The 26,780-nt window shown below is 47.3% G+C and overlaps 2 protein-coding genes and 1 long non-coding RNA gene across 9 annotated transcripts in view; 2 read left to right on the top strand and 1 right to left on the bottom strand.

Annotated features, from left to right (window-relative positions):
* The window catches only part of LOC110255450 (uncharacterized), a 21,111-nt gene extending 15,525 nt beyond the window's left edge, over positions 1-5,586 (bottom strand). The window contains exon 1 of the long non-coding RNA XR_002335704.2: positions 5,450-5,586. This is a non-coding gene — a long non-coding RNA (uncharacterized LOC110255450). The remainder of the gene's footprint in view (positions 1-5,449) is intronic.
* ZNF202 (zinc finger protein 202) lies at positions 4,857-26,780 on the top strand. 7 transcript variants are annotated; one of them, XM_021063039.2, is made up of 8 exons: positions 4,857-4,968; positions 19,180-19,673; positions 20,335-20,545; positions 20,891-20,979; positions 22,184-22,313; positions 22,842-22,952; positions 23,550-24,446; positions 26,400-26,780. In XM_021063039.2, the coding sequence occupies exons 2-8, from the start codon at positions 19,272-19,274 to the stop codon at positions 26,414-26,416; spliced, it is 1,857 nt and encodes a 618-aa protein (XP_020918698.2). In that variant the 5' UTR covers positions 4,857-4,968; positions 19,180-19,271; the 3' UTR covers positions 26,417-26,780. The 7 variants fall into 7 exon arrangements, with proteins under 7 accessions (XP_020918698.2, XP_084832570.1, XP_084832572.1 ...); XM_084976444.1 differs by lacking the exons at positions 20,335-20,545; positions 26,400-26,780 and adding an exon at positions 21,689-21,861 and having other exon boundaries at positions 19,180-19,669; positions 23,550-25,861; XM_084976446.1 differs by lacking the exon at positions 26,400-26,780 and having other exon boundaries at positions 19,180-19,669; positions 22,772-22,952; positions 23,550-25,861.
* Positions 26,400-26,780, top strand: part of SCN3B (sodium voltage-gated channel beta subunit 3) — a 75,774-nt gene continuing 75,393 nt past the window's right edge. The window contains exon 1 of the mRNA XM_084976455.1: positions 26,400-26,522. The gene's annotated coding sequence lies outside the window, so the exon portion shown is untranslated. The remainder of the gene's footprint in view (positions 26,523-26,780) is intronic.

The raw sequence follows: 26,780 nt of genomic DNA, 5'->3' as shown, positions 1-26,780 counted from the left end.
GAGGAAAATAAGCAGGCGGGTGAGGAGCCTCTGCCCCAGAGGATTAGGTGGACTACATTTCTATAATCCAAGGAAACTGGGGAGAGGGAAAGACTGTCTGCTTCCTCATTCTTTGAGTAGACGATAGGCTTACATCATTAGCTTCTCCTTCATATCCGATAAGGGTGTTTAACCCTATGAGATCAAACTAGGACTGTCACGGCCGTTATTCAAATCAGTAGATGGAGAGTTCCCATCCTGGCTCAGTGGTTAACGAATCCCACTAGGAACCATGAGGTTTCGGGTTCGATCCCTGGCCTTGCTCAGTGGGTTAAGGATACGGCGTTGCCGTGAACTGTGGTGTAAGTCACAGACACGGCTTGGATCCTGCGTTGCTGTGGCTGTGGTGTAGGCCCTCAGCCACAGCTCCAATTAGACCCCTAGCCTGGGAATCTCCATATGCCACAGGTGCAGCCCTAAAAAGACAAAAGACAAAAAAAGAAGAAAAAATACACAAATCAGTAGATGGATGGTAATATATGCTAAAACAGTGAATTATCTCAGGTTTTCATATAATGAGGGTCTCCTTACTTTGGAATGTCATCTTTCCCTTAAATTCCTCTCCTTGTTCCTTAGGATCTTTATCTTGCTGAACTTGAATGCATACTTCATTTTCTATTTCACTTAATAACCTGGGACACATCTCGTGCTTTTACTTATGGTTTTATAGTTAAGCAAGGCTGCTTCACTCCACGAACTTCTGATGGCTTTCTGGAGCAATCATTAACTTACAGTGATCTTCCAAAGGTTCCTAGGTTTCCCTCTCTACCTATGGTCCCCTGACTGGAACTTCTATGACTACCTGGATAACTCTCCTACTCTATCCCTATCAATATCTCTGGTGATAGTGCTCTTCTGGGAACGGGTCCTTTATCTAAATTCCTTAGGCAGCCAAGGGGGAGATAAAAAGAAAGACTTCTTGAATCCTTGTTTCTTAAAAATAGTCAACCTGGGGAGTTCCTATTATGCCACAGTGGAAATGAATCCGACTAGTATCCACAGGATGCAGGTTCAATCCCTGGCCTCACTCAGCGGGTTGAGGATTCCGAGTTGCTGTGAGCTGTGGTGTAGATCACAGATGCGGCTCAGATCTGGTGTTGCTGTGGCTGTGGTGTAGGCCGGCAGCTGTAGCTCCGATTTGACTCCTAGCCTGGGAACCTCCATATGCCATGGGTACAGCCCTCAAAAGACAAAAAGCCAAAAAAAAAAAAAAAAAAAAGTATGTAGTTCCCATCGAGGCTCAGTGGAAAAGAATCTGACTAGTACCCATGAGGATGCAGGTTTGATCCCTGGACTCCCTTAGTCGGTTGAGGATCTGTCATTGCTATGAGCTGTGGTGTAGGTCACAGACAAGGACTGGATCTGGTGTTGCTGTGGCTGTGTTGTAGGCCAGCGGCTACAGCTCTGATTCGACCCCTGGCCTGGGAACCTCCATATGGCTTGGGTGCGGCCCTAAAAAAAAAAAAAAAAAAAAAGTGTATACATTTCTTGAAGTTCCTGGTGGCTCAGTAGGTTGAGGATCTGGCATTGTCACCACTGTGGCTCTGGCTACTGCTGTGGTGCAGGTTTTATCTGTCACCCCAGAACTTCTGCATGGTGTGTGGGCAGCCCAAAAAAAGAGAGCATATGTATTTCCCAGCATTTGTCCCCTAGTGACATGTGCACATATGCATGTAGAGTATGTTTATTTTAGAATTGTTCATGATAACAACAGTTGTAAATAACACATTATCACTAGGCAAATAGCTATTCAGATTGTGGAATGTTATGCAGAAAAGTAGAAGGAAAAATGCAGAACTGTACTATGGGAAGAACTCCAACACCCTTTGCTGGGAGAAACTGGCTAACTGAGGACTTCAACATGAACACACAGACACACACATGAATGTACACACAAAACAGTATATATTCCCCTCTCTCTTTCTTCCTTCTTTCTCTTTCTTTCTTCTTCTTTTTTTCTGTCTTTTTAGGGCCACACCCAAGGCATATGGAGGTTCCCAGGCTAGGGGTGGAATCAGAGCTGTACACCGCAACTGGCCTACGCCAGAGCCACAGCAACTCCAGATCCGAGCCACGTCTGTGATCTACACCACAGCTCATGGCAACACTGGATCCTTAACCCACTGAGGAAGGTCAGAGATTGAACCCACATTCTCATGGATGCTAGTCAGATTAATTTCCACTGAGCCAAGAAGGGAACTCCTCTTTCTTTCTCTTTTTTCCTTTCTTTTTTAATGGCTGCACCCTCATCACATGGAAGTTCCCAGACCAGGGATTGAGTCTGAGCCACAGCTGCGGGAACACAGGATCCTTTAACTCACTACACCAGGCGGGGGATCCACTCAATGTCTCGAATCAAGCTGCTGCAGTCGGAGTGAGTGAGTGAGTGTGTGTGTGTGTGTGTGTGTGTGTCTGCACTTTTTAGGGCCACACCTATGGCGTAAGGAAGTTCCCAGGCTAGGGGTCAAATTGGAGCTGCAGCTACCGCAGCCTACACCACAGCCCCAGCAATGCGGGATCCAAGCCACATCCACAAACTATACCACAGCTCATGGCAATGCTGGATCCTTAACCTACCAAGTGAGGCCAGAGATTGAACCACACCTCATGGATACTAGTCAAGTTTATAATCTGCTAAGCCACAATGGGAACTCCCACTGCAGTCTGATTCTTTTTTTTTTTTTTTTTTGTCTTTTTGTCTTTTTAGGGCCGCACCTGTGGCATATGGAGGTTCCCAGGCTAGGGGTCCAATCGGAGCTACAGCTGCCGGCCTACACCAGAGCCACAACGAAGCCAGATCCGAGCCACGTCTGCAACCTACACCACAGCTCACGGCAATGCCGGATCCTTAACCCACTGAGCAAGGCCAGGGATCAAATCCGAAACCTCATGGTTCCTAGTCGGATTTGTTCCTGCTGCACCACTATGGGAACTCTCCTGTAGTGCGATTCTTAACCCACTCTGCCACATCGGGAACGCCATCACTATATATTTTCTATGAATACATACATATATTGTGTGTAAAAGTACAGAAAAGTGGAAGAAAGGGTCATAAGAAGAAACTCATGGTGAGAGAGATGCAGAAGCTGGGATTAGTAAAAGGTCATTACCTTTATCTGTAATGTTTCAAATATTTAGAAGAACAGATTTATGTATTATTTATGAACTTAATACTTAAAAATACTAAATGAGATATAAAAAGAAAATATCTGGCACACAACAGGCTTTCAAGAACTGCAAGTTCTCCCTCCACTGAAAGTGATAAACACCTTGGGTATGAGAAATAAAACATTACCTGCCATATTGGTAAGCAAAGAATGTCATAGTCATCAGAGAGCCATCTCCTAGGGAGAGCTGGAGAGCCCCGAGCAAACTCAGGAAGGAAACAAAGAATACCTTCCATCTAGCAGCCAGCAAACTGCAGTCACTCCTGGGAGTTCCTATTGTGGCGCAGCAGAAACAAATCCAACTAGTATCCATGAGGATGTGGGTTCAATCCCTGGCCTCGCTCAGTGGGTTAAGGATCCAGCTTTGCCGTAAGCTGTGGGGTAGGTCCCAGATGCAGCTCAGATTCTGTGTTGCTGTGGTGGCATAGGCCTGCAGTTGTAGCACTGATTTGACCCCTAGCCTGGGAACTTCCATGTGCTGAGGGTGCAGTCCTAAAAAAGAAAAAAAACAAAAACTCCCTTGCAGTCACTCCCAAACTTGAGCCCTCAGGATGTAAAAACATAGGACACTGGCCCCAGATAGAGGAGGTACATATCAAGGAAATGATTTCAGTGAACCCAGACACTTCCATCTTCCCATACATAGAAAAGGGCTAAATTCCTTAACTCGAGATGTCTAGTTTCCTTTTATTAACAGTTATCTTTTGTTCCTACTCCTTGCCCTTCGTTTCAAAACTCCTATATATCCCAGCCCCCACCTTGCCTTCTCAGAGGGGTTTCTCAAGAGTTGTTTGAAATGCTATCACCCAGGCTACCGCCCTGATTTTACCTCAAATAAAACTTAACTCACAACTCTCGTGTTGTGTATTTTCTGAAGTCAACAGGTTCAAACACAGTAACTAGATCACTGAAATATGCCCTCTGAAAATAAAAGAGTCCAGGAAAAGAAGACCCTCACGTGGCAAGTGCTGAGTGGTAACTTGGGAGGTGGGACAGAAGGAAAACGGCAGTCACAGGCCGAAACGTCACATCACTGCCCATACGAAAATGAGCAAAGGAGCTCAGGGAAGATAGTCTCTAAAAGACACGAAGAAACACTCAAGGAAAATAGAGGCGATCCATGATGCCATCATTATTCCCTTAATAAGGTTCTACTATGTTCCAACCAGTTCACTCAATGTACCACGTAGCCCTCCGAGTAACGGTACCACAACGCCCATTTCAGAAGAGCACTGAGGTTCAGAAGTGGATCTGAGCCATCCCCTACAACTAACGGCGAATACAAGACAGCACTCAACCCCTAAACTGCTCTTTTCTACCACGCTTCGCGGACAATGCAAAAGAAGAAAAAAAAGGAAAAACAAGTCAAGGTATCGGCACCAGAATAAAAACAAAGATCAAAACAGAAACGCACATAGCCCCTTGGAAAGGGGACGTGTGTAAATCACGGGCCCCCTTGAGCGAGGGACTGGCGAGCAAGGCGGAAGCGGCCGGGCCCAGGCTCTTAGTCCTGGATGCCCCCGGCGCACGACGCCTCAAGGCACGCCGGGCACTGAGAGCCAAGCAAACCTCCTAGAGCCTAGAAAGGCTCCGGAGCGTCTAGGAGGCGGGGCGGAGAGCAGCTTCCGGTTCCGGGTGCAAAGGCCCCACGTGTTCCGACCCGCCAGGCCCGGCGCAGCTCGGATCCGGCGGCGCTGCTTCGCCCGGGAGTGGGTGGGGGAGAAGCCGGGGCAGGGGAGGAGCCGCCGGAGCAGTCGGAACCGTGAGTCCCGGGGGCAGGGCCGGGCCGGGCCGGAGCGGGCTGGGCCGGGCCGAGTGGAGAGGAGGGGGAGGGGTCGGAGACCCCGCCCCCCTGAGCCTGGGGAAATCGTGCAGTCGTGGGGAAGGGGTGGCGGCAGTGTACTGAGGTGGCCTAGGCGTCGTGGTCTGTGTGTCTCCTGGCGGCCGAAGCTCGAACCTCCTGGGACGTGGATGGTCCTCCGGGTTTCTTTCTTTCCAGCCACCGCCCTCCGCCCCCTCCTGAGGCCTGCAGAAACGCAGTTAGTCCGTGCCTCCCATTGCTTCCGCGCCAACTGTCCCCCCCCCCAACCGTGGGGGGAGTGGTCTAGGCCCCTTCAATTCCCGCAGCTTTCTCCTCACCCCACTTCTTAGTTGGCTCGAGAATCCACCGTAGGCTCCCTGCCCAGGCGAGCCCCGTCACTTTCCAGCACTGCCTGCGCGGCAACACACGCTTATACACTCACCCGTGATTTTATCACCCGTGATCGTATTAGGCCTTGGAGACCATCCGGCCTGTGGCTTTTCAGCTGCTGCTGTGACCAACCTCTCAAGTCAGTGGCTGCTGTCTCTCTACTTGCAACTTTCCTCCCCTCACCCCTACGGCCAGTTTTGGCACTTCTGGGCACTGGCACTTCTGGGCGCCGCCGCTACCTCCTGCTAGGCAGGAGTGTATGGGTCCTCCTCTTGTGTGGTTTGACTAAAAGTTTGTTAGTTCGTATGAAATGGATTTGCTATGTTTTCTCAGAAGGGGGTCAGCTAGATTTTCATTTTTCTGGCATTGGATGTTCTTGTCTCCTAGGCACTTTGATAAATAGCACTGCTTTGGTTCTGGGGAGCAATGTTACATCCAGGCTGTACCTTAGAGGCTGGACTTAGGTTGCTTTTTCTCTGTCCACGCTCTGCAAGTGACACTCAGGGCAGCCTAACTCAGAAGCCACAAGGAAAGCTAGTGGAGTTCCTCATCCCCCAACTTCTCTTGCAAGCTGCCCCTTGAGCCTTGATCCAGAAAGCCAACCCAGAAAGGTTGTGGGGCAGCCATGGGAGGCTTGTTGGTGGGAAGTGTGTGACAGCAGAGCAGTTGGGGTTTGTGACCATTTGTCTTGAGTAACTTTCAGCTATTACTAGCTAGCATAAGAGGGTGAGCAAGGTTGGCGGGAGGAAGGGAATTTTTCCTCCTAGGACCACAAACACCTGGAGTTCATAATCTTTCTCCCCTTCTCCTCCAGCTGTACCCCTTTTGCACTTTTTCTATATACTATATTGCAGTAGACAGTTATTTCAAGGGGACATCAAAGTTTCCTATGATGTGAGGGACTCTTGGGCATTACACACAATACAGATGAGGTAGGTTACAGGTTTACAGCATTTTTTTCCACGTTAATTTGGTGCAGACATAAAACATCTAACAGTCCTAGACTCTTTCTCCTTTAAATTTAGCCAGCACTGGCCAAAGTTGGATCCTTTCTGGCTTGAACCTCCTTTGCCTTAGGTAGTGGTGCTCAGACTGATGCATTTTAAGCCTCCTAAGGGCTGTTAAACACAGATCCTTGAGTCCACCCCTAGAGTTACCGATTATAGGTCAGGACTAGGGCTCGATCATTTGCATTTCTAACAAGTTCTTAGGTGCTGGTGCTGCTGGTGTGGGTTTCTCACCTTGAGGAAGAACCACTGCCTTTAGCCACATGTCTTCACATAAACATTGCAGTGGTTTAAGCATCAAAAGACCTGTGTGTGAGTACTTCTGTGCCTGAAACTAGTAATATGATCTTACGTGAGTAATTTAACCACTTAGGTATGAGTTCTTTCATTTGTAAAATTAAGAAAGTGGACTTCCAAAAAACTCCAAATGCTACGTTATCTTATGCCAAATTAAAGCTGGAATATATATGTGTGTGTGTGAGACGAGGCTGAGATCTGGTGTGGGCTGTGGCTGTGGCATAAGCCAGTGGCTACAGCTCTGAAGACCCCTAGCCTGGGAACCTCCATATGCTGTAGGTATGGCCCTAAAAAGACAGGAAAAAAAAATAGTAATAACAATAAAAACAATTTCTTTGTGGCATTCAGTGCTGTTGGCTAACATTTTAACCATAGTAGAACTTCTTTAAAAATTGAAATCACTCCACTCAAACCCTGCTGCTGCCTTGTCAACTAAGGTTGTATAATTTTCTAAATCCTTAGTTGTCATTTTAATAGTCCTCATAGCATCTTCACCAAGATGTAATTCTAGCTCAAGAAAATACTTTCTTAGAATTCCTTTTGTGGCACAAAGTGATCGGTGGTGAGGTCTTGGGAATGCTGGGACGCAGGTTCAATCCCCAGCCTGGCATAGTGGGTTAAGGAACTGGCATTGCTACAGCGGCAGCTTAGGTCACAACTGCAACTCAGATCTGATCCCTGACCCAGAAACTCCATGTGCCAAGGGGAAGCCAAAAAAGAAATAAACTTTCTTTGCTCATCCATAAGAAGCAACTCCTCATCCTTGAATTTTTTATCATGAGATTTTAGCAGTTCAGTTGCATCTTCAGGGTCCACTTGTAATTCTAAATCTCTTGCTGTTTCTACCACATTTTCAGTTACTTCCTCAAGTAAAGTCTTGAACCCCTCAAAGTCATCCATCATACTCTTCCATACTCTTGTTTTTGGGTTTTGGGTGTTTTTGTTTTTTTTTTTTTTTGTCTTTTTATGGCTGCTCCCACGGCATATAGAAGTTCCCAGGAGTTCCTTTTGTGGCTCAGTAGTTAACGAATCTAACTAGGAACCATGAGGTTGCGAGTTCGGTCCCTGGCCTCACTCAGTGGGTTAAGGATCCAGCATTGAAGACTTGGCTCAGATCCCACATTGCTGTGGCTCTGGCGTAGACTGGTGGCTACAGCTCCACTTGGCCCTCTAGTCTGGGGACTTCCATGTGTCACAGGTGTGGCCCTAAAAAAGACAAAAAGACAAAAAAAAAAAAAATAGAAGTTCTCAAACTAGGGGTCGAATCAGAGCTGTAGCCATTGGCCTACACTGAAGCCACTGCAATGCAGGATCCAAGCCGCATCTGTGACCTACACAGCTCACAGCAACGCTGGACCCTTAACCCACTGAGCGAGGCCAGGGATCAAACCCGCATACTCATGGGTGCCAGTCGGATTTATTTCTGATGAGCCACGACGGGAACTCCCTTCCACACTCCTGTTAATGCTGATATTTTGACCTCTTCCCATAAATCACAAATATTCTTCATGGCATCTAGAATGGGGAGTCCTTTCCAAAAGGTGTTCAATTTACCTTGCCCATATCCATCAGAGGAATCACTTTTTATGACACCTATAGTCTTACCAAATATAGTTCTTAAATTATAAGAAAGATACTTGAAAGTCAGAGCTGCAGAATGGATGTTGTGGGAGTTCCCATTGTGGCTTAGCAGTTAATAAACCCAACTGAGCCAGTAGCCTGGCAGCTATAGCTCTGATTGGACCCCTAGCCTGGGAACCTCCATATGCCCTGGGTGCGGCCCTAAAATACAAAAAAAAACAGGGAGTTCCCATCGTGGCGCAGTGGTTAACGAATCTGACTAGGAACCATGAGGTTGCAGGTTCGGTCCCTGGCCTTGCTCAATGGGTTAACGATCCAGTGTTGCCGTGAGCTGTGGTGTAGGTTGCAGACGCGGCTCGGATCCTGCGTTGCTGTGGCTCTGGTGTAGGCCTGGGGCTACAGCTCTAATTAGACCCCTAGCCTGGGAACCTCCATATGCTGCAGGAAGTGGCCCAAAGAAATAGCAAAAAAAAAAAAAAAAAAAAAAGATAAAATACAAAAACAAAAAACCAGAATGGTTGTTGTGTTAGCAGGCATGAAAACCATTAACCTCATTGTACATCTCCCATCAGCGCTCTTGGGTGACCAGGTGCAAAGTAAAGGAACAATAATATCTTGAAAGAAACCTTTTTTTCTGAGCAGTATATCTTGTCACTGGGTGTAAAGTATTTAGCAAACCATGATATAACAGATATGCTGTCATCCAGGCATGTCGTTCCATTTGGAGAGCGCAGGCAGAGTAGATACAGCATAATTCTTAAGGGCCCTGAGATTTTCAGAGCTTTGGCTTCAGCTTCAAGTCACCAGCTGCATCAGCCTTTCCTTTGAAGCATTGAAGCCAGGCATTGACTTCTCCTCTCTTGCTATGAAAGTTCTAGATAGCATCTTCTTGCAGGAGAAGTCTGTTTTGTGTACACTGAAAATCTGTAATTTACTGCGGCCACCTTTATTAATTATCTGAGCTAGTTGTTCTGGGTAACTTGCTGCAGCTTCTACATCAGTACTTCTTGCTTCCTTTTGCACTTGGATGTTACGGACATGGCTTCCTTCCTTAAACCTCATGAACCAACCTCTGCTAGTTTCAAATGTTTCTTCTACAACTTCACTTCTCAGCCTTCATAGAGTTGAAGAGCGTTAGGGCCTTGCTCCGGTTTAGGCTTTGGCTCAAAGAATTGTTCTGGCTGGTGTGATCTTCCATTTACTAAAAGGGGAGTTTACTGAATAGATAACTTTAGTTTAGCTGTACATTTCTCCACTTTCTTATCATGTATGTTTTCACTGGAGCAGCACTTTTGATTTCCTTCAGGAACTTAACCTTTGTATTCTCACTTGGCTAACTGGTATAAGAGGCCTACCCTTTGATCCATCACATCTTTTGACATGCCCTCCTCACCAAGCTGAATCACTTCCAGTTTTTGATTTAAAGCAAAAGACATGCAACTCTTCGTTTCACTCGAACACTTAAGGCCCATTGTAGGGTTATTAATTGGCTTAATTTTAGTATTGTTATGTCTTGGGATAGGGAGGCCAAAGAAGAGGGAGAGAGAAAGAGGAATAACCAATGAGTGGAGCAGTCAGAAAGCACACAACATCAGTTAAGTCTGCCGTCTTTTATTTATTTTTCTTTTTTTTGGCTGCCCCTCGGCATGTGGAGTTCCCAGGCCAGGGATCAGATCGGAGCTGCGGTTGCAACCTACGCCACAGTTGTAGCAACGCCGGATCCTTTAACCCACTGTGCTGAGCCTGGAATCAGACCTGCATCCTGGCACTGCAGAGATGCCACCAATCCTGTTGTACCACAGTGGGAATTCCAAGTTTGCCCATCTTAAATTGGTGCAATTTGTGGCACCCCAAAACAATTACAATAGTACATCAAAGATCACTGATTGTAGATCACTGTAACAAATAAAATAATAATTTAAAAGTTTGAAGTATTGTGAGAATTACCCAAACATGATTACATCAAGTGAACAAATGGTAGAAAAATGGCACCAATTGACATGCTCAACTCAGGGTTGCCACAGACCTTTAATTTATAAAACAAAAGCAAAAAATCACATTATCTGTGAAGCATCATGTGAAACACATTATAAAGGTGAAACACAGTAAAACAGAGTGTGCCTGTACTGACTGGGTTTTCCTCAAGTTGTCTGTTCTCAGAAGGAGGAGAAAGGACTGTGTTATTGGTAAGAAGCATTGCTAATACAGTCTTAAGCAAAAGAACCTGTCTTTAAGGTTCCACCCCATCTGTGTTCCAAGGATCTTGTTTATTTTATTTTATTTTTTGTCTTTTTAGGACTGCAACTGCAGCATATGGAGATTCCCAGGCTAGGGGTCAAATCTGAGCTGTAGCCATCAGCCTACACCACAGCCACAGCAAGCCAGATCCAAGCCACTTGTGCAGCCTATACCACAGCTCACAGAAATGCCGGATCCTTAACCCGATGAGCGAACCTTCATCCTCATGGATACTATGAATTCAGATTCATTAACTGCTGAGCCACGACAGAACTCCTAAGGATCTTGTTTCAACTTAGCTTATAAGTGCTTTCAAAGCAAGAACTCCTCTTGATTTAACACTTAACCTTGTGTGTAACAGTAAACAGACCAAGATTTTTCCCTGTGCATTTTAACTTTTTTGAATATATGATGAAATTGAATTGAATGAATTTATGATAAAGGGCTCCTTGCTTATTAAAATCTTGCCTTCCTCTCAAAAGGATTTAATGCAACTTGAAGGTAACAGAACAGAATGTGTTGAGCTACCATTTTGCAAGCCCCATGCTGAGCAATTCTGTGTTATTTCTTCATTTACTCCTTAAAACAACCATGTGAGGCAGGTAGTAGTAGCCACATTTTGGGGGTTTTTTATAACCTTTTTTTTTTTGTCTTTTTGTCCTTTTAGGGCCGCACCTGCGGCATAGGGAGGTTCCCAGGCTAGGGGTCTAATCGGAGCTATAGCTGCCAGCCTACGCCACAGCTCATGGCAACACTGGATCCTTAACCCACTGAGCGAGGCTAGGGATCAAACCTGCAATCTCATAGTTCCTAGTCGGATTCTTTTCCACTGTGCCACCATGGGAACTCCAAGTAGCCACATTTTGAAGTTGGGACTGAGGCTTAGGGAATGTCACCTGGCTAATAAGTGGAGAGAGGGACCCAAACCAGGACTCTAGGTCCCCTAACCATTATGTGGAAATCTGGGTAAACATGTGTATAAGGATAATTAATAGTAAAATAAAAGACTGTTTCCAGTAGGAGGGTCATAGTGGATAATCTGTAGTTTTAAAGAACAGTACGGGAGTGGGAAAGGGCAGATGGCAATTTTTTTTGACTGAAGGGGTATACGCATCTGCTGAATATAATCATTCAAACTTCTCTGATTAGTTTTCTTCTGACGGTTAATTATCTCCTTTTACCTAGATACTGTAAGACTACAAACCTTGCTATTCAGGGTCTCGGAAGATCACCCCAAGTAGTAACATTTAGGGTAGAAACCCAGGTATCTTTTCACTGCCTGCAGTTTTCTGTTCTTGTCAGTAGAATTGAGTTAGGGCCTTCCTTCACGGGCACGTGTCCCACTCACATATGGACAGAGACGGCTGAACAAAGACTGGAAGAAGGTCTTGCCTTTTCTTTTTTTTGTTGTTGTTGTTGTTGTTTTGTTGCTATTTCTTGGGCCGCTCCCGCGGCATATGGAGGTTCCCAGGCTAGGGGTCGAATCGGAGCTGCAGCCACCGGCCTACGCCAGAGCCACAGCAACGCGGGATCCGAGCCACGCCTGCAACCTACACCACAGCTCACGGCAACGCCGGATCGTCAACCCACTGAGCAAGGGCAGGGACCGAACCCGCAACCTCATGGTTCCTAGTAGGATTCGTTAACCACTGCGCCACGACGGGAACTCCAGGTCTTGCCTTTTCCACACCTCCTCCTTAGTCCTGCCCCAGATGTCCTAGAAACACTCAAGAGACTAGGTTTGGGGCCTGCCCAGGCCTAGGCTTGTGAAGCACCTCTCCAGACATCATTTTAGAGCCTTCTGGAACCACATCTTTCATTCTTCCTGGCCTGGCTTCACAGTCTCTCTGTAGTATCTTGTTGGGTTTTTCTCTTGTCACTGTGGAACCCTTCCAAGAACAGACATTGAGGGAAGGCATTAGAACAGCAAAGGCAACAAATTACAAGGCAGACTTGTAGTGTAAGCCAGAATAAAATGCAAAGCCCGTTTTCTCTCTCGGGTCTGTAGTTAATAAGTTCTCGCAGATCTCAATTAGTCCTGTGAAGTAGGAGAAAGTGGTTGTCTGCAGAGGGCTTTACCCTTTACAAGGCCTCTTGTGCACCTTATTTCAGGAAACCCTTAAAGCAGTTCCAGGTACGTGGGACTCTGGGCTGGGTCGTACATCTTTGGATACCTGATCCGGTGCTCCTTCCACTGCCCACCTCCTCTTCCATCTCTTGCCCTACCAGGGACAACTCTGGCTCCCCTTATTCCACTGTTGCTGATCTGTTTGCCTCCGTCTCATCTTCCTAGGCTGCCAGAGTAAATACAAAACAAGCAAAGGAACTCGCAATCCATGAATTTTGAAGAGCATTTACAATCAGCAGGTTTTATGTGATGCAGTTGAAATCTTTCTTTGGTGAGCAAAGCCCTCTTAAGAGCAATGCATATTTTATAGAATCTATAGTAGGGAATCTTGTGGACTGAGCTATATGAAAACAATGAGAGTCCCTAGCCTGCTTCACTGGGCATGTTCTCCAAATTTTAAGATAATAGAGATCCCTTCATTGAACCTAGACACTCCGTATATCAATTCCATCTCTACCTGCCTTGCAGGTGTTGGGATTGGGAAGCTTGAATAAATTATCATTTTTGTAGTTGCATTAAATTACTTGGTGTCTAGTTTTATGCTTATTAAGGTTGATTCAGATCTTCATTGGAGGGAGTTCCTGCTGTGGTGCATAGATTAAGGGTGCGAGTTGTCTCTGCAATGGCTTGGGTTGGATCCCCAGCCCAATGCAGTGAGCTAAGGATCTGGCATGTCCACAGCTGTGGCATAGGTTGCGGCTGCAGCAAGGGTGTGATCCCAGGCCTAGGAACCTCCATATGCTTTGGGTGTGGCCAAAAAAGAAAAAAAAAAAAAAGATCTTCAAAGGAATTTTTTTTTTTATTTCAAACACACAGCTTTATGTGACTTGTATATGGATTATTCCAAGGCAGCCTGATTCCTTGGGATGAGTTGTAGTTTCATGACTTTAGGAACCACTAAGATGGAGTTCCCGTCGTGGCACAGTGGTTAACGAATCTGACTAGGAACCATGAGGTTGCGGGTTCGGTCCCTGCCCTTGTTCAGTGGGTTAACGATCCGGCGTTGCCGTGAGCTGTGGTGTAGGTTGCAGACGCGGCTCGGGTCCCGAGTTGCTGTGGCTCTGGCGTAGGCTGGCAGCTACAGCTCCAATTCCACCCCTAGCCTGGGAACCTCCATATGCCACGGGATTAGCCCAAGAAATAGCAAAAAGACAAAAAAAAAAAAAAGGAACCATTAAGAGTATTCTGTTTTATTCACAATCCAAACGACGAATGTTTTTTCCTTATTTATTCATTTGTCTACCACTGTTTACTGGACAAATGAACGAATAAGAATAAGCTACTGGATCTCTTCTTCCGAAGCAAGACTTAAAAAGACTTAATGTGTTCTGTGCCCGAATACTTGTGTGATAGGCATTGAGCTGGTGTTGTATGGTCCTGTCCTCAGAGCTTTACAGTCTGGAGAATTAAACAGGAGGATGAAGGTTCTTACTGCACAGAAAGATGGATATTTATATGTGCTCTGAGATAGGGTCCAAGTCCCTGTGCAGGCAATCTGGAAGGACCAGAGAAAGCAGATTTGAAGGATGAGGAGATTTAACCAAGTAAAGGGGATGGAAAAAGGGTATTTGAGGCAGAGTCAACAGCGTCATGAAAGCCCAGTGAGGGTGTAGAAAAGAGCAGTACATTTTGGGCAGTGACCTTCAACCGAGCGGCACTTATGGGCGAAGAGCAGTGGGTAGGGCCCAGGTCTTGAAGGCCCTTGAGAATCAAATTGCAAGGAGTTTAAATTTTGTCCTGTGGAATGTATGAAGCTGTTGACTGATTTTTGTATGTGAGAAAGTTCACCACTCCAACATAACTGCAGTTCTACAGGAGGAGGTAATGTGGACCTGGCTCTTGCCCATTTTTAAATGCTGTCGCTCCCCTGCTCCCCTGTCCCCAAGCTAAAGGTGAGTTCCAGAAATAAAAGCTAGAAGAGGTTCCAGAAATAAAAGCTAGAAGAGGGAGTACAGTCTGACTCTGCCACAGCCCATGAAAATTTCAAATCAAAATAAAGGCATCTAGCATTTGGAGTCCTTTTTTTTTTTTTGGTCTTTTTTTGTCTTTTTTTGTCTTTTTGTCTTTTTTGTTGTTGTTGTTGTTGCTATTTCTTGGGCCGCTCCCGCGGCATATGGAGGTTCCCAGGCTAGGGGTCCAATCAGAGCTGTAGCCACCGGCCTACGCCAGAGCCACAGCAACGCGGGATCCGAGCCGCATCTGCAACCTACACCACAGCTCACGGCAACGCCGGATCGTTAACCCACTGAGCAAGGGCAGGGACCGAACCCGCAACCTCATGGTTCCTAGTAGGATTCGTTAACCACTGCGCCACGACGGGAACTCCGCATTTGGAGTTCTGATCTCCAGCAAGGAGATAAGAATTGGGGACTGGCAGAGATGGGACGGACTGTGGAGTAGAACCAGCTGCCAGCCCGGAGTCATGAAGGGTTACACCATGAAAATCTGTCTACTAATCAAGCAGAAAGGGCCAGGAAGTGTTGGCTTCCTTAGCCTTGGGTGGGACAAAAATTGCTCAGAGGCTGAGGCCCCAGTAGTACGCTGTCAGCATAATTCAGAAATACTCCGAGAAGTTCAGATCATTGAAACCATTAGTACTTAGGTAGAAGCAAATTAAATTTTGTTCAGAGGGCTCACTTTTATAACTTAGGGCTCTCAGGACTCTCAAAGAAAATAGTCAGAAAACATAAAAAATTACAAACCACCAGTGAAAACAAACCACCATAAAGTAAGGTAGATTGAGTAAGTAAGATCTAGGAAGTAACTAAAACACCATGGTCGTGAAGTAGCAAATATCAGAGGGTAATGGAAAAATGAAATAGGCGTACATGAAAAGCAATTTAAGAGACAGATAATAAAAATGAATAATTTGGTCTTTGAGATTAAACGCATTTGATGGGCAGCAGTGCATCAGACAGCCTGTTCCAGCCATGGTAACCTCAAAGGCGAACCTGAGGTAGTTGTAGTGAAGCAGGAAAAGATTGGAAAATGAAGAACCCCTCAGGTGGCACATGGCGAGGAGACTGGAAGGGCTGGCACCAGGAAGACCACTGGTGAAACTTGAACCAAGTGGTTCCCCTAACATGTAAGTGCCAGTGCCATCACAGGGGCTGAGGATATCTTTTTTTTTTCTTTTCTTTTTTGGCCAGCCAGCAGCATGTGGAGATCCCAGGCTAGGGATCAGATCTGAGTCGCAGTTGCTCTGCGGCAAGGCAGGATCCTTAACCCACTGTGCCAGGCCAGGTATCAAACCTGCATCCCAGTGCTCCACACACACCCCCTTGCCATCCCATTGCAGCACAGTGGGAATTCTGTACCATCTTTTTATTTTTATTTATTTATTTTTATTTTTTGCTTTTTAGAGCAGCACCTGCAGCATGTGGAGGTTCCCAGGCTAGGGGTCGAATGGGAGCTACAGCTGCCGGCCTACACCAGAGCCACTGCAATGCAGGATCTGAGCCTCGTCTGCGACCTACACCACAGCTCACACAGCAATGCCAGATCCTTGACCCACTGAGCGAGGCCAGGGATTGAACCCGCAACCTCATGGTTCCTAGTCGGATTCATTTCCACTGTGCCATGACAGGAACTCCTGTACCATCTTTTTAAAAAGAGGTCCTGTCTGCTCATTAGTGGGTCATAATGGCTCTACCAGGGGAATAGCGGTGGAGATGAGATGGGTGGATTTGAAAGATTTAGAAGGTAGAATTAACAAGATTTGGTGAATAAAAAAGAGTAGAAACATATGGAAGAAAAGATTGATTCTTCCTGTTAAGGTAGGAAGAAAACCCCAAAGTAGAGGCTTATTCATTTAGATGCATTTTTTCGGTGTGTTTTGTTATTTAGATATTAGAGGTTGGTCAAAGCACAGTCCCCATCTTCAAGGAGTTTCACAGGAAAGATAAACAATAGCAGTGTAACCTGACAGGTTTTGTGATACGGATGTGCCCAGGTTGCTAGGGAAGCAGAATAATTTCTAACCATGTCTAAGGGTAGGGGGGAATGGAATCAAAGAAGCATCTCAGAATATGTGGAGCCTTACCTAGCTATATCTTGAAAGACAAGTTTAACCTAATGAAAAAGGCAGAAGGATTGGCGTGTTCAAAATCCTAAAAGATAGGGCTTTTTTGTGTTTCACATGCACAATGTGTGTGTGCGTGTGTGTGTGTTTGAAAGGATTGGAGAGGAAGGCAAAGGAAATAACAGGGTGAAGGTCAACCTTACACATAATACTTAGAAGTTGGTATTTCACTTACCAGACGGGGAGGAGTGAGGATCTTAACTAGAGAAGGGGTAGGACCAGATTTGCCAAGAGCACTCACTTTTGTGATTCACTCACTGAGTGGTAACTTAAAGGAAACAAATCTGGAGGCAGGTAGCTCACACTTTAGAGGCAGTTGCAGTAAGTAACCCAGAGAAGAACAGATGAAGACCTAAACTATAAATCCTGGGAGTGAAGACGAGGGAACCTGTTGAGAAGAAATAGGAATACACACACAGCATTTCATGCAGAAGGAACAGACTTACGGGCTTGGAGTCCTGGAAAGATACTGGGGGGAGGTCAGAAGTGCATTCATTATAGCAGGTGATACAGGGAAAAGGGGAGGCTCTGAGGCTTGAAAAATAAATTGTGGGCTGGTTGAGAAAAGCTTCATGTGCCATGCCAGGAATTTTGGCACTGATCTTACTAACAGTGCACAGTTACTATTTTTAAATGTTGAGTGATGCTGTTGGAACTACAGTTTAGGAAGATGAGTTACCACTGGGCACTGCCACTCTTCTAAGCCCTTCCCAGATATTCCTCATAGTAACCCTGTTAGATGGATCCCATCTGTACCTCCCTTCTGCAGATGGGGAAACAGACAAAGAACTTGACCATGGCCCCACACCTAGTAAACAGTACAGCCAGGATTTTCACCCTTTTTTTTTTTTTTTTTTTTTTTTGTCTTTTTGTCTTTTTAGGGCCGCACCCATGGCATATGGAGGTTCCCCAGCTAGGAGTCCAGTCAGAGCTGTAGCCGCCAGCCTACGCCACAGCCACAGCAACTCGGGATCCAAGCCGAGTCTGTGACCTACACCACGGCTCACAGCAATGCCAGATCCTTAACCCACTGAGCAAGGCCAGGGGTCGAACCCGCAACCTCATGGTTCCTAGTCAGATTCATTTCCTCTTCGCCACAACAGGAACTCCAGGATTCTCACTCTTAACCTTCCACAGCCTAGGTGTTTCTCAGCCAGGACGCTCATCAGAACGACATGTAGCATTTCTAAAGATACAGCTGCCAAGATTGACTTGAACCAGAATATCCAGAGGATTGACGTAGAATTCTGCGTTTTGCAAAAGCTCCACAAGTCTGTTGTGCTTTGCTCAGAACTGAGTACTACAGGGATCCCAGATAGGAAGTTATGGCAGTAAGCCAGGCAAGAGATGAGGGCTCAAACTCGGGCATAAGGAAACAGATTTAGAGGCTTAAGAGGTAGAATTGGTTTAATGAGCCGTAAACAATGGGGAAGAGTCAGAGTCGAAGCCAAAGATTATAAAGTTGAGTGTTTACTTAAAAAGTGATGATCTTGGCCAAGAGAGGGTTCCAAGAGGAGGGGTGGGTGTGGGAGCCAGAACTATGAATTTAGTTTTGAGCACTCAAGTTTGAGGGTCTGGAGGTCTTCCACTTAAAGATATCTTAAGAGGAAGGTTGCTTTTGGGGGTATGCCTATGTGCCAGCCACTGTGTAAGTGCTTTCTTCACTTTATCTCATACAATCCTCCCTTCAAATCTCTGAGAGTCCCCATTTTTTAATTTTTTTGTCTTTTCTAGGGCCGAACCCGTGGCATATGGAGGTTCTCAGGCTAGGGGTCCAATCGGAGCTGTGGCCACCGGCCTACACCACAGCCACAGCAACGCGGGATCCGAGCCACATCTGCAACCTACAGCACAGCTCATGGCAACGCCGGGTCCTTAACCCACTGAGCGAGGCGAGAGATCGAATCCACAACCTCATGGTTCCTAGTTGGATTCGCTAACCACTGAGCCACGACGGGAGCGCCCCGAGAGTCCCCGTTTTACAGAAGAAATTAATACGGAGTGTGGTTCAGTTCATAGTGAAACTCCATCAAGCATTTTCCCTGTTTATTTCAGCCCTGTTGATGTATCTCTCCTTAGACCATATACCCTGGTGTGTGTAAAACATTGCGGTCAGTACCGCATTTTTAGCAGGGGATTGTGAGTGTGCTTTCTCCTAGCCGTTTTCCTATCAAGTTCAGAAGTTTCATGAAGTAGAAATGCAGTGTTTTTGTATTTTCCTGTGGTGTGTGAACCTTGCCTAGGAAGAGGAGCGGGAGAACCTACCCTCAGGCGTAGATCAAACTATTCCAACTAGATCTGTTTACACCATGTGGTTATCGAGATGGGGGGAAGGGGATTTAAGTTTGAGCAAGTGTGATGTGTGCAGAATTACGATCGAGCTCAGAACTCTTATTCATGTGTTTACTGCCACACTCATACTACTGTCTGTCTTTCCTTCTTTACCCCAGGTCCCTTGGGAGAAACCCCTTGTGCCCAGGCTGAGACAGGGGGAATGACGGTGTGAGCTCTAGATGGTGTGAGACCACCCTGGAGCCGGACAATGGCTACAGCCTTGGAACCAGAGGACCAGGACCTGTGGGAAGAAGAGGGAATTCTCATGGTGAAATTGGAAGATGATTTCACCTGTAGGCCAGAGTCTGTCTCACAGAGGGATGACCCTGTGCTTGAGACATCACACCAGAACTTCCGACGCTTTCGATACCAGGAGGCAGCAAGCCCTCGAGAAGCTCTCATCCGACTCCGAGAACTGTGTCATCAGTGGCTGAGGCCAGAGAGGAGGACAAAGGAGCAGATCTTAGAGCTGCTCGTGCTGGAACAGTTCCTTACTGTCTTGCCTGGTGAATTGCAGAGCTGGGTGCGGGGCCAGAGGCCAGAGAGCGGCGAGGAGGCAGTGACACTGGTGGAGGGTTTGCAGAAACAACCCAGGAGACCAAGGCGGTGGGTGAGGAGGGGGAGTCCTGATCTGTGTGATGTGGAGGGGGTCCGTTTGCTGGAAGGATGGATTTGCTCACAAAAATTACCCCATAAATTTAATTGGCTCTGCCCTTGGCCTGAACCTAGATCCATATGCTCCCGGGGACAGAGGAGTGCACATGTTTGTGTGTGTGTGTGTGAGTGTGACCTTCTGGTTTTTGAAATACCTGCCTAGGGACCATCTTTCGTGACACATCTTTAGTTTTCCCGTCTTTGGATCTTGAATCTCCATTTCCTGGGGAGGAGAATTTTGTGACTTGCTCAGAGGTTCTCAGACCCTCCGTCAGAGAATCCCCCTTCCAGGACACCATAGAGGGAAGCACACAACAGAGAGTTGCAGGTGGGGTAGGCGAAGATGGGGAGGTCGGACCTTAGAGCCCTGGGGATGGACAGGGTTTTGGGAAATGAGAAAGCTGCACAGTGTCTGACTGTTGACTGTCTCCCGTCTTGTCCGGGTGGGATTAACCTCAGCTCTGTCCTTGCCTGGCCCAGGGGGCCCAGAGTTTCCCCTCCTCATCTGGGTCCCCCTGGGAGTTTTTCTCTCGGCAGCTTCTCCTAAAATAGTCCCTGATGACAACCAAGACTTTCCTCCTGACTCCATGGTGACTGGAAGTTGGAATTATTCCCAGGTGACTGTCCATGTTCATGGCCAGGAGGTCCTGTCAGAGGAGACAGTGCATCCAGGAGCAGAGCCCGAGTCACCTAGTGAGCTTCAGGATCCTGCACAGACCTTGACCCCCGAGGAGTCCCCTGAGGAGACCACACAGAGCCCAGATCTGGGGGCACCAGAAGAGCAGAGCCTGTGCCAGGAGTTGGAGTTCCAGCCCCTGCAGGAGAGCGGTGGGAAGCCTCAGCAGAAAGGGGGGATCGTGGCAGAGTGAGGGGAGGGGGCACTTTCTCCCATACCGAGGAAGCTGGGTAGATGGTAAGGGGAGGAAGTCATAGGACACAGGGAGTCGAGAGGAGTCAGCACTAGCCAGAGGCCCCCTGTGAGCAGGTTGTCTAGCAGGGCTCTTGGTTATTCTCCTGGCATTCCCACAGGTGGTGGCATTGGGATGACTCGAGCTACCCTTAGGCCGGTGTCTTGATCCCACCTTCCCACCAAAGACGATGGGGACACTCAGCTCTTTGCCACCTGTAGGGCTGCCCTGCCTGTAGCTGATCTCTGCTTTCTTTCCTTCCCAGAGGTTTCAGTGCCCCAGAACCCAGCCCTTCCCGAAGAGAGGAACCCTGCAAACCCAGAGGTGGTGGCCCTTCTAACTGCTCTATCACAGGTATGCCTTGGTTTCTGTTTATACCACAGAGAATTTGAGGAATCACTAGGCATTAACCATCACTGAACAGGTCAGAAGGGACACAGATTTCCACTCTCCTTTTGCCAGTTTGAGTCCTCACTTCTGCATGTGCCAGGGGTTGAGATCATTTATAACATCGCAGTTGGATCCTCAGGCTCCAAAGCCTTTGGATTTCCCACCAATCAGAGGGACAAACAAAACGGGATTATTTTGTAACATCCAGTACCACTTGGAAGTTGTCCAACGAGAGTTTATGTTTGGTTTTAAGGAATAAGCTTGATAGTCATTTGCAAGGATGCGGAAATGATTTCAGATTTGGGGTGCTGTCCTCTTCCAGGGGCTGTGTTCAGTCAGGCCATGACGTTTATGAAGCATTCACCATGGTCAGGGACCTCGAAACTAAACTAGACTAAGCTAATGTGGCTGGAGAAAAAAGGAATAGAGTTCATCTTTGTTTTATAGTTTGTAGTCTAACTGAAGAAGCAAGTCCTGTTTATGTTATGCTCTGTGAAAGGGATGTGTGATTAGGTGAAGTTGGTTAGGGAAAGTGTCCTAAAGATGAATTTCTGTAGAAAGGTAGGTAGCATTAGTGCATCAGTGGGGAGTTGAATGATGACTTCTAAGACTGTTCTTGTGTTTTATTTTTTATTTTTATTTATTTATTTTCTTTTTATGGCTGCACCTGTAGCACATGGAAGTTCCAGTGCAGATTGGGACTGCAGCTGTGGCCTACACCACAGCCACAGCAACACTGGATCCGAGTGTCATCTGCGACCACACTGCAGCTTGCAGCAACAGTGGCTCCTTAACTCACTGAGCAAGGCCAGGGATCAAACCTGCATCCTCACAGCAGCAACACAGGTCCTTAACCCGCTGAGCCACAATGGGAACTCCTTTTCTTGTATTTGAACAATATCCTCAGGAAGAAGAACATAGTCTGATGCTGAGCGAAAGTTGTGGGATGGAGGGAGCAGGAAGAGGGCCAGTGCAAAGGCAGGAACGTGGGAAGTAGTGACAGAGGGTGAAGCACAAATTTCCTGAAAGGGAGGGAACCAAGCATCGCATTTGAGTGTCTTTGTCTCCTGGGTGGACTCTGCCCGTATCAGTACCCCTTCATTCTAAAGAACAAAATATGAGGCTCCATGAAGAATCAGATTTTAATGAAATCCTTGTGTCGTTTCAGGGATTGGTAACTTTCAAGGATGTGGCTGTATGCTTCTCCCAGGACCAGTGGAGTGATCTGGATCCCACCCAGAAAGAGTTCTATGGGGAATATGTCTTGGAAGAGGACTGTGGAATTGTGGTCTCCCTGTGTAAGGAATTTCAAGTGTTTCTAGAGTGTCAGATCTTTTCTTGTTGGAAATTAAGGGCGTCTGAGACCTTAGATTTTATGTATTCCACTTCTCTTGTGGCCACCCCGCCAGTGAGGTTGAAGGAGAGCTGAGGAAGATGATGATATCCTTCTTAGTTAAAGGGAAGAGACAGTGCCTAGAAAGTGGTTGGAAACCTCTAACAACACAATAAAGCTAAACTAGTGTAGATTTAGTGTGAGTTTTAGTTTAGTGTAAGTGGGTAAGCATCTCAGTTTTGAAACAAGCACTGAATTAAGTTGGAGATCATCTGCTTACCTGAGTATGGGAAAAGGGTGACACTGACAGCTGTGTGATTATTGAGTTATGGGTGAAAGGCCAGAGCTATGCAGCACCCGTCAGAGGTGCTGAAGGTTTGCCCTACTGACCTGCCTGTGTTTGTCCTATAATCTGTCAAACAGAAAAGATCTGCTCTTGACACAGGGAACTGTGGAACCAGTCGTGATGTCCTGTTTTCCCTCTCTCGAGCAGCATTTCCAATCCCCAGACTAGACGAGATCGCCCACATTGAAGAAGAAGAGCGTTCGACCCCAGATATCCCAGAGCCTCAAGAGCCAGACATCCTGAGTTTCACGTACACAGGTGAGAGGCGGTGAAGGGAGTCTTCCCAACTTCCCTGCCCCACCGCCGCCCCAGCTGGCAGTTCTCTGGCCAGCGTTCCTCTCGCCCCCAGGGGGACCCCTCTCACCAGTTCTTCTAACATGTCAGCCAATCCTGCTGTCTCCCTCGGAAGCCAGATTCTCCCGTCGCCCTGCCCCCCTTCACCCCATCATGGTTTGAGGGATCTGTAATGCAAAATGGTAACAGAAAAAATAATAATAATTAAAAAAAAAAAAAAAAAAAAAACGGAAAAAAGGAACATGTGGAATTACAGCTCTACCATTTTCTAAGCAGTTCACTTAAACTCTTGATCCCCAAGTTCCACATTTGTAAAAGGAGGATAATGGTATGTGTCCACATGAAGGCTGGTGGCAGCACGAGATCATCTCTGAGAAAGTGCCTAGCACATGCAGGCCTTCGGTGGACTGGTTATTTCCTTCTTCCCCGGCCTCTTGCACTGAGAAATAAGGGACTCTTTCTGTATGGTCTTGCCCTCCCCAGACTCTGCAGATCTCCCCGTTGTGCAGAAGGCATCATCGCCTCTGCAGCTTACCTTCTCCTCCTCTCTCCCTTCTGCAGGAGACAGGAGTGAAGACGAGGAAGAGTATCCTGAGCCCGAAGATGTGAGCGTGGAGGATCTGCACAGGTCTGTTCTGGGAGACACGGAAGTTCACCAGACCCCAGACTGGGAAATCGTCTTCGAAGACGGTCCAGGCAGACTTAACGGAAGAAGATGTGGCACAAACACATCTCAGGTTAATAGCTTAACGAGTCTTCGGGAAACCCTGCCTCTCCAGCCCATGTCAGGGAGGCACCATGACTGTCCGGTGTGCGGGAAAAGCTTCACGTGTAACTCGCACCTTGTCAGACACCTGAGAACTCACACAGGGGAGAAGCCCTATAAGTGTATGGAGTGCGGGAAAAGTTACACTCGGAGCTCACACCTCGCCAGGCACCAAAAGGTTCACAAGATGAGCGCCTCTTATAAATATCCCCTAAACCGCAAGAATGCGGATGAGCCCTCCCCTCTGGTCCAGGCCGAGAGAATCCCACCCATTGAGAAACCCTACAGATGCGACGACTGTGGGAAACACTTCCGCTGGACTTCAGACCTGGTAAGGCACCAGCGGACACACACGGGGGAAAAGCCCTTCTTCTGTACTATTTGTGGCAAAAGCTTCAGCCAGAAATCCGTGCTCACAACACACCAAAGAATCCACCTTGGGGGCAAACCCTACCTGTGCGGGGAGTGTGGCGAGGACTTCAGCGACCACAGGCGGTACCTGGCTCACCGCAAGACGCATGCAGCCGAGGAGCTCTATCTGTGCAGCGAGTGTGGGCGCTGCTTCAGCCACAGCGCCGCCTTCGCCAAGCACCTGAGAGGACACGCCTCGGTGAGGCCGTGCCGATGCACCGAGTGTGGGAAAAGCTTCAGTCGCAGGGACCACCTGGTCAGGCATCAAAGGACACACACTGGTGAGAAGCCGTTCACGTGCCCTACCTGCGGGAAGAGCTTCAGCAGAGGCTACCACTTAATCAGGCACCAGAGGACCCACTCAGAAAAGACCTAGCCAGGCCCCCACGGGCAGACACCTGCCTTCAGCCGCTTGCCAGGGTGGGCCAGGAGAAGCCCACTTGTTGGCCTGGGAAGACCTTTTCTAGGGGGTCTGCCCAGATCTCTGTAACCTCTTCCCACGACTAAACAAGCCCCTGGGCAGAACCTCTCAGCCTTCTACACCTTGAGGAGATTTTCTTGCCAGAGTTCACCTGAATTGAGGCCTCTCCTTGCCTTCACCTCACAGGTGCAAAGTGGGAGCATTAGAAGACTTAAGGTTGTGGTTTTATATTTGCCCCCCAAACAGGCTGTTACTTATCCTAAAGACTTGTTAACAGCCTCCAGTTCACAGTGGCCCAGGACAAGCTCTGAGGTTTGGTAAGGGACCAGCCTTCAGGATTCTGTCCTTACTGGGGTCAAATTTTAAAGCACACAGCCCTGATCAAGGCAGGTGATCGGCATCCTGATGGCTCTGCCGCCCTTTCCCAGGTCAACTGCACACACCTCTCACTGATTCCCTCCTTCACCATGCACTTTCCTTTCATTCCGGGGAGAGTTGCGTGAGGTGTCTGATGGGCAAAAACGTCAAGGCTACTTCCTTTGGACCTTGTTAGGCTCCTCCCTTCTCCATTGTCAGAATGACACCAGGTGCCAGATGCGGCTTGAAAGGAGGACCTAGTCGGAAGCCTCTTTGCTCGTGGGGTTTTTTTCCTGTCAGAATGTTCACACCTAGCCCTCCTGTTCTACCAATCTCTTGGCTTTGTCCCCAGTACTTACTCTGCCACAGGTGAGATTTGGGTGCTGAGGGATTCGGTCACGCCTAATTAAAGTCATGAAATCATATACACTCCCACACACATACAAGCCCACCCACCCCATCCTCCTCACATGGGTCTGTGAGGGGATGTTGAAACAGTGTCAGAGGCACTTTAATCATTGTAGGATCGTGATGGACTGGGTCACTTCACTTATGTGAAGAAAGCTGGAGATCTGAGCTCAGATTCTGGGAAAATTAAAAAGTTGTTGCTGCTGTCCAAGGCCATCCAGACTTCTCCCGATACCCCACCCCCATCATCCCCTCTTCGTTCTCTGACGCCAGGGAAACCTGGGCCCTGAAGAATTTCCCTGGAGTAAATGGCTTTCATGTATTTGCATTGTTTGCTTTGTCTTAAGTGATTCATTTCCATGTACTTAAGAATGAAGGAGCCTGGTAAAGGATGAGGCATAATAGTTTCGAACCTCAGCCCTCGATTGTGGGCTTGGCAAGGACCGGGGAGCCCGTCCTCCATAAATGGAGCACAGGGTGCGGGATTAAAGCATGAGAAGGGAGACTGTCTTCTGTGCCTGGTTTCTTCTGTTTCTCAAACCAGTATGTGCCAGTGTTCACCAGAGGGACGTGGGTGGTATAACAAGGCCACAAGCTTAAGAGCTCAGCAAGGAAATTCTCATTCTGGTCAGTAACAATACTCTAGGTGACTGGTTTGGTTAACTCGGTCAGCTGTTGTCTTTCTAAGTACACACACACACATGAAATTAAAAAAGGAACACTGGGGAGTTCCTGTTGTGACACAGTGGAAATGAGTCCGACTAGTATCCATAAGGATGTGGGTTCAATCCGTGGCCTTGCTCATTGATCTGGTGTTGCCATGAGCTGTGGTGTAGGTCACAGACGCAGCTCAGATCCCATGTGGCTGTGGCTGTGGCGTGGGCCAGCAGCTGTAGCTCTGATTTGACCCCTAGCCTGGGAACTTGCATACTCCGTGGTTGAGACGCTGAAAAGCCAAAAAAAAAAAAAAAAACAAAAAACAAAAAACACTGGCAGCCAGGTTCCTTGGTTTCTGGGGCTTTCTATTTCACCCATTCACTCTCCCCAGGTTCTGGAGACTTCTGAAGATTATCCATACAGAGAGCTCTGGGAGGACAGAGTAATTTTCCATGAGGATAGAGAAAGCTTGGAGTGGTTAGCCGAGCCACTGGGGCAATCTGTGCTCATTGAGGTAAGATCTGAGTCTGGGGTTTGCAGAAGAGACTTCTGATGTGCAGACATTTCTGAACCATAGCTAAGATCTCAGCACGGTTTGTCCTGGGCAATATGCATCAGTGTTATAAAGTAATTTCTCCTGGATCATAATTTATAGACGTTGATACAATTCTGGAGGTAACAGATTTGACTTTTAATTTGCTGATTTGTCTGCCTTACTGCAATAGGTAAAACTCTAAAGAATTACCCATAAAGCAAAGTTTGAGAGATGGTC

The sequence above is a fragment of the Sus scrofa genome, chromosome 9 (genome assembly GCF_054392235.1).
Source record: "Sus scrofa isolate SSC_HxYL_T2T_F1_AM1 chromosome 9, Sscrofa_HxYL_maternal_Yorkshire_Landrace_v2.0, whole genome shotgun sequence".
In the NCBI taxonomy this organism is placed as follows: Eukaryota; Metazoa; Chordata; class Mammalia; order Artiodactyla; family Suidae; genus Sus; species Sus scrofa.
The sequence above is the reverse complement of the archived record's forward strand: the minus strand, read 5'-3'. Positions and strand labels throughout refer to the sequence as shown.